Source organism: Eurosta solidaginis, chromosome 4 (genome assembly GCF_040869045.1).
Source record: "Eurosta solidaginis isolate ZX-2024a chromosome 4, ASM4086904v1, whole genome shotgun sequence".
NCBI classification, from domain to species: domain Eukaryota; kingdom Metazoa; phylum Arthropoda; class Insecta; order Diptera; family Tephritidae; genus Eurosta; species Eurosta solidaginis.
The window spans coordinates 149,774,234-149,785,007 of NC_090322.1; the positions used below are offsets into that span (position 1 = coordinate 149,774,234).

At 34.3% G+C, this 10,774-nt stretch overlaps 1 protein-coding gene across 1 annotated transcript; it reads left to right on the forward strand.

Moving 5' to 3' along the window:
* The first annotated feature begins 718 nt into the window (after window positions 1-718).
* On the forward strand, window positions 719-10,325 carry LOC137248705 (uncharacterized). The gene is made up of 4 exons (XM_067779618.1): window positions 719-808; window positions 871-1,053; window positions 9,845-10,038; window positions 10,103-10,325. The coding sequence occupies exons 1-4, from the start codon at window positions 719-721 to the stop codon at window positions 10,323-10,325; spliced, it is 690 nt and encodes a 229-aa protein (XP_067635719.1).
* Window positions 10,326-10,774: the final 449 nt, after the last annotated feature.

Here is a 10,774-nt window from a genome sequence, read left to right on the forward strand (position 1 = left end):
GAATATTAGCAACACTAAGGGATAATATCATCTCTAAGCCGATACTAAGCAGTCATTTGTATCTGCATAAACAAATCAATCATTATGTCTACACATATACAGCAGCGGAGAGATACTCACAAAAAATATGCAATCATCAGCAAAGTAGTTCTCACACATACATATGCATATTTCTGAGATACTCACAAAAGTATGCACTCTTAAGCGAACTAGTAAATTCTAGAAGGAGAAACGCCTAGAAGTATGCGAACGAGGAAACCGAAGAATATAAAAGCAGCACCAGCTGAGGCATGAGCAATCAGTTTGATTTAAGCACGCTATTGGTTGTGAAGTATAAGTGTTATTGTGAAGTACCCTCAAAGTAGTCTAATAAAGACCATTTTGCATTATTGAATATTGGAGTTATTTTATTCAAGAGTTTAGCGATAAGAACGTTAGCAGGAGCTTGCAAATAAGAGGAAGTTCAGTAAATTCGTTACAATATAGTTGAACCATAGAATTACCAAATATATTACAGTTTGTTATGAAAACAAAACCAAAATAAAAAAATAAAAATGTGAGAGCAGTCAGACCTTTTAAATTTTTTTAAACGTCATTTCGGCTCTCACCGGCTTTACCTTGTAATATTTGTATCATGCATAGAACTTTTGCGACCTTCAAAGTAATTCAAATTACATTTAAGTTATAATCATAATCTATTTATCGAAAGAAACAAAGTATGGCAAAAAAACAATCAAAACAAACTATCAACACTGATCAGCTGAAAAAGCAAAGGAAAAAGTGTAAATTCTTCTTCCTTTTGAATGTTGTGAGTAAATAAGGATTTCACCGGAAATGTTCGAATTTTTGATGTTCTCTCTGCTTTGATAGGTACTGGAGGCTTTAGCTATAGGCGCTGTGATATTTTGTCTTATCTCTTCAAACTGTGTGCTGGGGAATGAAGTTGGTGGAGCTGTGTTCATATATTTAATTTTTATATTCTCTGCATTCATACCGGATTTAGTTTATCTCATGCTTTCAAGGAAACTACATACACTGGGCATTGATCCGCTGGTATGTTCTATTAATGATGCACGAGACCGAGTAATCGGATAAACAGGATCGTAATTTTTATACGAACTGCCATGACAACAGACTAAAAATACGCGAACAACAAATGTGGTACGAAGACTCGAGGAACGGCTTAATCGAACTGAAAGATGAGCTAAGGCAGGTCGAAATACTATATCGACACCTGAGTGGAATATTACCCTATCTTAGATTTGGGATACTGCAAAGGGTAGTTGTGTGAAACTTGGTGTGTGATTGCTTTGAGGTGCACCTAACATCCATGACTTGAGACGGACCAACGACGGAGCAAAACAAATTGTACCTAGTCCTAGAACGAACCGGATCAATATCAGGCACCAGATTTTTTTAGGCTTATTGCAAACCATGCCCTCGTCCTTTTTATACCCAGCTGTACTTGTACGCAGGGTACTATAACTTTGATTGGATAACGGTTGGTTGTACAGGTGTAACGGAATCGAGATAGATATAGACATCCATATATCAAAATCATCAGTATCGAAAAAAATTTGATCGAGCCATGTCCGTCCGTCTGCCCGTTAACACGATAACTTTAGTAAATATTGAGATATCTTCACCAAATTTGGTACACGAGTTTACCTGGACCCAGAATGCATTGGTGTTGAAAATGAGCGAAATCGGATCATAACCACGCCCACTTTTTATATGTATATAACATTTTGTAAAACACAAAAAACCTGATTATTTAGTAAATAATACACCTAGAATATTGAAATTTGACGTGTGCACTGATATTGAGACTCTTGATAAAAATTTGAAAAAGTTTTTAAAATGGGCGTGGCACCTCCCACTTGTGATAAAATAAATTTTACAAGTATTATTAATCATAAATCAAAAATCGTTAACCCTATCGTAACAAAATTCGGCATAGAGGTTGCCTTTACTATAAGGAATGCTTTGAAGAAAAATTAACGAAATCGATTAAGGACCACACGCATTTTTATATAAAAGATTTTTAAAAGGGTCGTGGACGAAAGAGCTTTATATCAATGACATTTCATTTCCCAAGTGGATTTATAACAATAAATAGGAAAAACTTAAAATTTTAGAAAATGGACGTGGCACCGCCCGTTTTATGACAAAGCAATTTTCTATGTTTCGGGAGCCATAACTCGAAGAAAAATTAACGGATCGTAATAAAATTGTGTACACATATTTTCCTTACAGCAGAAAATATTTCTAGTAAAAATGGACGGGATCGGTTAAAGAACATATAAAACAAGTTTAAAAGGGTCGTAGACTAGAATATTAAGCTATAACTTAGCAAAAAATAGTTTTGAATAAATGATATTTCACTTATCAAGTATTATTGTAAGAAGATATGGGGAGACTGTTACATGTTATGTAGAAAAGTAATTTATCTGAAATGAAATGTACAATTAAAGTTCACGCTGAGTATATAATTTTCGGTTAGAGCCGAACTTAGACACCCTTACTTGTTTTTTTTTTTAATAAATAGTGGGGAAATCCCCATATCTGAAGGAAAACTGCATTATTATCCTCTCAAGTTCATTGGTGTTATCCTCTGTATCCTTTTTGCTTCCTTTAAACGAAAATTAGTTCAAAATAGAACCATATGTACATGTATTATTGCGCAGCCTTGTAACACTATTAAGCACACAAAACAACAACAGCATTTCAAGTGTACCGCTGGGTATGTAATGTTCGGTTTCACTCGAACTTAGACTTCCTTACTTGTTTAATCTTCGGGATTTGCTATTATCACGTTTTAATGAGGGCTCTTAAAAATATTCGAGTAATTCGATTTCAAATTTTTGTACATTTATTAATAGCGAAATTATTCAAATTGTTGGTTTATTTATATTATTCGAATAATCGCAACTCAACGATTATTCGATTTTGAATGAAGTGTTTTTACAAAAAATTACGCATACGCCATGTATGTACCAAATATTTTTTCTATCTTGAGTCTTTGTTGATTTGATCGATTAGTAGGTATTGAAATCTTTAAATATGTCTCAAAAATGGTGTCCCCTAGTAGCAATTCCCGAGCTTTCCGATTCCAGTAAGAAAAACATAAGTAAGCACACAAAAATTCTGGGAAAAATCAATATTTCGGTAAGAAAGTCAAATAATGGTTAACATTTTTACAATTTTCGGGAACCTGTTCATGGTCAACGCAAATATCTTTAGCTTTAAAAATCAAGGCGTCCGTACTTTTCCCACGTCTCATACCCCATATTTCTTGATGGAAAGTACACTCGAGTTGTGGTAAGTGACAATCGGCTGACAAAAGCTTTGAGCAACGATTTCTCGAAACAGTTCTATGAAACTCAACATTTATCTCATATTTTTATACATCTTGGCGGCTCCAGGAATGCGTGATTAATGCCATTTGGGAGCATTCTGTTCATAGGACATTGGATTTCAGCCTAAAGAAGAGAAAATTTTGAAACTATTTCGAAAAATTTCAAATCCGCCAATCCCTAAATCTTTAGAGAAATAGTTCTGACCTAGCATTAAATAAGAACGAAAATAGTGGCAAGATAAGCCGGCCACTTCTGTGCATCATTCATGTATGCAGTATTTCATCGACAGTGTTTTATAAAAGACAACTTAATTGCAAATTGGAAGAAATAAGTAGTGTAGATAAAATTTTAAAGCCGTTTGGACTAAAATTAATATGGAGCCCACTTAAGGGAGCAAAATATGATCTTTTTTTTTTTTTTTTTTAAATAAATAAAAACTGTTATAATTATTTTTATAATTTATTCTCGCAAATATTTTTTCTTTGGTACTTATATATTAAAAACTATAAATTATTATACAATTAAAAATATTTTGTTCTTGATTTTGCTCTCGCAAAGTCACTTATCAAATCATCAAAATCAGTCGATCGAAGTAAATCAACTTCAATGCCTAACCTCATCAATGCGGCCAACCGTCTAACATAGTTGACCGATACATATTTTTTATTCTTTTTAAAACCGAGAATGGCCTTTCAAATTCGCAGTTTGCTATTAGAATTGTAACCAAAATCCTGTAAGCGATGTAGATATTCGGGAATACTTCGATCATGTTCATATTTACAATCCAATTAAGAACTTGCAAAGAGCACAAAATTTTTTCTGTTTCGTTATACAATTTTTCTGTTCTATTAGAGAAAAAACCTTTGGCTGTAGTTTCAAGCGGGGTATAAACTGTTTGAGTTCTAATAATAAGTCATTTTTCAAATCATCCGAACTTTTATCAAATTTGTTGCTTTAGTTTCCAATTCATCTAATGTTTCAGATTACAGTGGGCATATGTCACGATATACTTACTATAGTCCGAACTCTGAACGTGCTTGCTTATATTATCTTATCTTAACGAGTGCGTGTATTCTTTTCCATATTACTAATGTATATAAATTAGAGGTGCAAATTTAAATTATGTGTACGCAAATACGTAATATGATATTATTTATTCGAGCTCGCGCGGCCCGATGCGCAGTAGCCCCTGCTAGACCCTCCTTTAATCCGCCCCTGCGTCCACCTATAGAACTAAGGCCCATTCTCTTTTAAAATACTCATTATCACCTTTCGTTTGATACCCATATTGTACAAACAAATTCTAAAGTCACCCCTGGTCCACCTTTATGGCGATATCTCGAAAAGGCGTCCACCTATAGAACTAAGGCCCACGCCCTTTTAAAATACTCATTAACACCTTTCATTTAATACCCATATCGTACAAACAAATTTAAATTATGTGTACGCAAATACGTAATATGATATTATTTATTCGAGCTCGCGGGGCCCTCCCGATGCTGGTGCCCGGGGCTATAGCCCCTGCAAGCCCCTCCTTTAATCCGCCCCTGGCTATGAACAACCCTGAAAGTACTGTAAAATAGTCCCCAAGATCATCACGAAATTACAAAAATTTATGCCGGAATTATTGGGGTGATAAATGACTCTGAAATAGTCCACAAGATCATCAGGAAATTAAGAGAAATGTATCCCGAATTGACCCGCGAAGAGCACCGAAATAGTCTTCAATCCCCGAAATTATGGGGAAAACGACCCTGAAATAGTCTCCAAGGTCATTATGCAATGATCATAAATTTACTCCGAAATGACCACGGAAGAGTCGCGAAATAGTCTGCAAAACCATCCCGAAATTATACTGAAATGAACTCGAGAGATTCCTGAAATAGTCCCCAAGATATCAGAAAATTATCACAAATTGCCCACTATATGACCCCGCAAGATCCACGAAATAGCACAAAAATTATTCCAAAATGATTTAGAAATAGTCTCCAAAACGACTACGAAACTACCCCAAACTGATCCCGAAGTGACACCGGTAGAGCCCAAAAATAATCCCCAAGAAAACTAAAAAAAGTCTTCAAATGATCATATTCACAGGAGCAGAGCATAACGTTTAATTCTGCATAACTTAAAATGAGAAATCGAATTCGGAAAATCGAATATTAGAGCTTTCGAATAATTCGAATATTCGATTAGTCGAATATCACGAGCTCACCTTTTCCAGTTTACGTTCAGAAATTTACAAAAATTGCAATTCAAGTTCAGAAAATTACAATTCAAGTTCAGAAATTTGCAATTCAAGTTCAGCCATTCTAACTCAAGTTCAGATTTTCCAATTCAAGCTCAGAAAATTACAATTCAAGTCAGAAGTTCCAATTGAAATTCAGAAATTACAATTCAAGTTCAAAAAATTGCATTTTAAGTTCAGAAAATTGTATTTTAAGTTCAGAAAATTACAATTCAAATTCAGAAAATTATAACTAGGGTGTTATTTTCAAAAGTTATTCCAATTCATACTGCGTAATGTAATACTTATATGTTATTTGCGGAAGTGTTGATGCTTCGTTGACAATGGTGGCTTGGATATACTGTACCCCAAGTTTTCTCCAAGGCGTGTACATCCCGAGCTAAGAAATCAAACGGAGGATAACTCTTTGTAACAAGTGCAAGAGGACGCTCCGGCCATGAAAGTACTTCAGTCAACACCGCAGTTTGGAAGCAGTGGGAGACCTCCACAGAGTTGCGAGAGGCAGGTGGAGGAAGACATGAACTGTGCACACCACAGATCTGCTTTGAGTCACTTAGTCATGAGCCAAAAAATTCTGTCTAAATGTGTACTTAGTCAAGTACAGAAAAATCCTATGAGTGATTAGCACATAAAATAGAAAATACATACGAGTACCCCACAACACATATGTCCCATACTATATGACAGAGCCGGCCAAAAGTTGCACATTGTGCAATTTGAGTTCGTGTTTTCACACAGACACTAACGATGTGCGATCACGATCGTTTGCTTTCGCTTGTCACTCACTAAAATCAACAGTGAATGCAAAAGGAAAAGTCCATGCTACTTTTTGGGCACATAATAAAAACAATATGCTGCAAGGTTAAAGTGACTTTTAATACGTTTTAGTTAGTATTATTAAGTTCCTTTGAACATACATATTAATATTGACGATTTAAATATTAATAATTAATAATAATTAATTAATTATTAATAAATATTGACAATTTAATATAAGTAACTTTTTATACGTTCTACTTGGTTTTATTAATTTTTATACATTTTTTTTATTGAATAACTTTATGTTTTGAAAATATATATTTCTATCTTTACATTTACTTTGTTTTATAGTTCTTTCTTAATGAAAAAGTGATTTTTTTAAGTAAATTTTGTATTGAAGAAACACCATACCTTCTTTTATAAAAAAGTTTTATCTGGCTAGCTCGACCTCCCTATGAATATAAGTAAATATTGTTAGGATTAGCTTGAAATCAAATAAACAGAGTCCTTTTTAATTTCGAACTTCACAGTCCACATTTTCTTTTAGCACACTGTGGGGAGTTGTCACTCAATTTTTACACACACTTATGCAATTGTTTTAGTATTTGTGTGGCCGGCTCTGCTATATGACATTGTTGAGTATAAACTGAAATCATAGTCGCTTTAACTCAGTAGCACGTTGGTTTCGTGTGTATTACACTGTATACTTCGTTTATTATCGGTTTTTCTTTAGCGCTGTATTCAGTTTAGTTTCGTGTACATCGTTGTGTTGCTAGCGTCAGAAGACTGATATGACTTTATTCATTTTATTGCACTATTAGTATTACTTATTCCAATTAGTGTTTTCGTATAACACAGTTGACTTTCTTGCTCAATAAGACAATTGAGTACTGAACTGCTTCGTGCCTTATGAACGGTTATTCATTTTACGAAGAATGACTATGTAAATGTGTGTTAGTGGATATAAGTGCTTGATATTCTTTGTTTTGGTTAGTCCACTAATAACCTTAAAAGATGAATAATTGAAGCTCACTAGTGCACACATTACTTATACGTTACTTGTGGGATTGTGGACGCTCCGTTGATTTCGTCATCACTGCTGTCATACTCAATGCAGATCAATGCTTGTGACCTTTGCATATACTATAGCTGGAAGTCCTTGTAACTGACCTCTTATGAGAATAGGAGAGAGAAGAGAGGAAATGGTTTTTTTTCGCTATCTCCTTCATGTAAACAAAATTGATTTAAGTGAGTTAAGAAGTCCAATGTCTGACAAGATAGTAGTGTAACGAATATTAGCATCACTAATTGATTCACATCATTAATATGATACTAAGTAAATAAAGGCACAACAACAATAAAGTAAGCTGCCACTATTGTGTACATCAAATCAATCATCACTTACTCACATACATGCAAGGCAGTAGAGATATTCACAAACGCATATCATCATGAGCAGAAGTAGTACTCACATATACACACGCATGTGGATACAAACTACAAATATACATGTACATATATGGATGGTACCCAAGCATGAATTTCGAGAAGTTACTAGACCTCAGGAGAAATGGGTGGACGAGACAACAGAGAGTATAAAAGCAGCAAAAGCTGAGTAGTTCAGTAATCAGTTTGATTTAAGCACGCTATTGATTGCGAAGTATAAGTGTTATTGTGAAGTATTTTCAAAGTAGTCTAATAAAGACCATTTTGCATTATTGAATATTGGAGATATTTATTCAACAATTTAGCGATACGAACGTTAGTAGAAGGTGTAAAATAAGCAGAGCTTCCCTAAATTCGTTAAACTATCTTTGAATCAGATTATTAACGCTAACATTTACCATACTACCACATTGACTGCCACGTCGGACATATATGTGTGACACTGTACTATGCGGTTTACACCACGTCAGACATATATGTCCGAAACGACTATTTTTCTCTCTCGCCATGTCACACAGCAACGATTGACGATAAATATGATTTTTTTCAATAATAAATTATATGGCTTCCCATGAAATTTCTGTTATAGTGGCTTCGGCGTAGCTCAAAAAACAATTGGAAAAAATTGGTTTTGAAAAAAAAAATTTAATTCATTTTATTACAGGAACACAAAATTTTTTACATATTACTTTTATAAAGTAGTTATACAAATGAACCCATTAAACTTGTTTGCGGTGATTCCCAAAACATTCTAAACACATGAATTGCTCTTAGGGACAATCCGGGCAATACGTGTGTACTCGTTTAGCCCTCTTTCTGGCGATCTCCCTTCCTTCTATTCGTTTTATTCTGGGATAACATAAATTACATGTTCGACGTACTTTTGTATTACTTGCACTTAGTTTTATTTTTAAAATATGAAAATTGCCTGATTTTGGCTTCATATGTTTTTCTGGCTTCTGGAAATTTAGAAGTGATGAAGTAATTTGTTCTCTAAACCACCGTATTTTTGCATTATTTTTTTTCGTAGCTTTCTTGTACACTACAAAAGCATTTACTACTGATAATATTCTACAGATATTCTATACCCAGTTTGCGGTACCACTTCACGCCCTTCCTCAAAGTAGAGCTTGTATGACGACGATGTATTTTGATGTTTAGCCAATGTTTTTGTCGTGCATATATGTCCGCCATGGCCCTGAAATAAAAAAAGTCGGTAGGCGCCACGTCGAACATATGTGTGTGACACACTAATTAGTTAAAAACCGCCTGTTTCTAAGCAGAAAATATTACCAGCACTACCCTAAATTCCAATTTTGATGTCTCTGATGGGATTTAATAAAAAAATGCTGTGGCTCCAGCATCTTATTTGCTGAAAGTGCCTTGGCAGTCAATGTGCTACATACTTTAATTGTCATTGCATAAAAGCAAAAATTCCTGACAAACTTTCTGAACTTCAATTGTAATTTTCTGAACTTGAAATGTATTTTTCTGAATTTGAATTGTAATTATCTGAACTTAAATTGGAATTTCTGAACTTGAACAGTAACTTTCTAAATTTGAATTTTAAATTTCTGAATTTAAAATGGAATTTCTAAACTTGAATTGTAATTTTCTGAATTTGAATTGGAAACTCTGGACTTGAATTGTAAATTTCTGAATTTGAATTGGAAACTCTGAACTTGAATTGTAATTTTCTGAACTTAAACTGGAAAAGGTATAGTATCAATGTACGAGATTTGCATATTCACAACTTTCTGAAAAAACTCCTAATTAATTTACCAGCTAAATCTCGAGATTTTTTTATAATACATAATTATGAGTGGGGGATGTTGAAAAGTATTTTGAGAAACGACTTTTCCCACTTAGTTGGCGATATGTTTTAACTCTTGAAAGAAACTCTGATGGGTTGTCTTGCAACCGCTTAAAACATAACCGGTTCTTTCATCACTCGGAACAGTGCCTCACTACTATGATCCTTACTTTAATTACCCAAAATTTGTTATTTACATTGTCTCCTCTCTGTCTACAGGGTGTTATGTTCAATTTTTTAATTGGTATATTATGCATCCTAATCGGTATTAGCTTGATATTTGTACTGTTATCCTTTTGTGGTAATTATGCACAACTCATATTAGTGGCAGCTGGTGTCTTGAGCGTTTGCTCTGGCATGCTTCATTTAATGAATGCATTTATGTGCCATAAAAGGTTACCCAAGTCGGAGAGGTAAGCACATATAAATAAATATCTAAACTGTTTTCATGAATTTGTTTTCTTGTACTTGATCAAGGTATTATAGAACGAGTCGTCGGCGTAAGGTATCCATGGCCGACAAGAAAAAGGCTAATCAGGATCGTAAAGGCGATAAAAAGAGTGCTACGAAAAAAGACGCAAAGAAGCGTGACGCAAAGGCTAATGCTAAGAAGGGAGGCAAAGAAGTAAATAAGAAAGGTGCCAAGTCGAAGGCATCACCTGCAGGAAAAAAGTCAGCTGGTAAAAAAGGGGTGAAATAATATGGACATGTTTTAGCTTTTTCGCGTCTTCCTCGTGCAGTCTTTTTGGAATTGTTATTAAATGCTTGTAGCAGAAATTCAAACAAAAGTTGATATTGAAATAATTTTCTTTTGAAAATTGTACTGTGTTGCTTTTCCATATATATCTAGATTAGTTACTTAATTCTACACTTATATTTGTAACAGGATTCCTCTCGCGTAGGCGAGGTGGACAATTGGGTTGCGGAAGCTCTGAAACTATAAATCTTTGTATTGAGCTTACCAACTCCTTGAATCCCATCAACCCCCTGAATCCCGGGTTTTCTTACGTCACTTTTTTGTTGTATAATTCGAACTAAAATTTTTATTATTGAATGCTGAACAAATAGTTCAGGATCCTGGTAGTAGAAAAACTTCGCCTTGCCAATGATTACATCCCCTAACCTAGGTTCAAGCAATATAGCATAAAC

Coding starts and splice junctions, on each gene's coding strand:
- LOC137248705 (XM_067779618.1), top strand. CDS start 719: ATGGCAAAAAAACAATCAAAACAAACTATCAACACTGATCAGCTGAAA. Junction 809..870: donor TCTTCTTCCTTTTGAATGTT/GTGAGTAAATAA, acceptor CTGCTTTGATAG/GTACTGGAGGCTTTAGCTAT. Junction 1,054..9,844: donor CACTGGGCATTGATCCGCTG/GTATGTTCTATT, acceptor CTCTGTCTACAG/GGTGTTATGTTCAATTTTTT.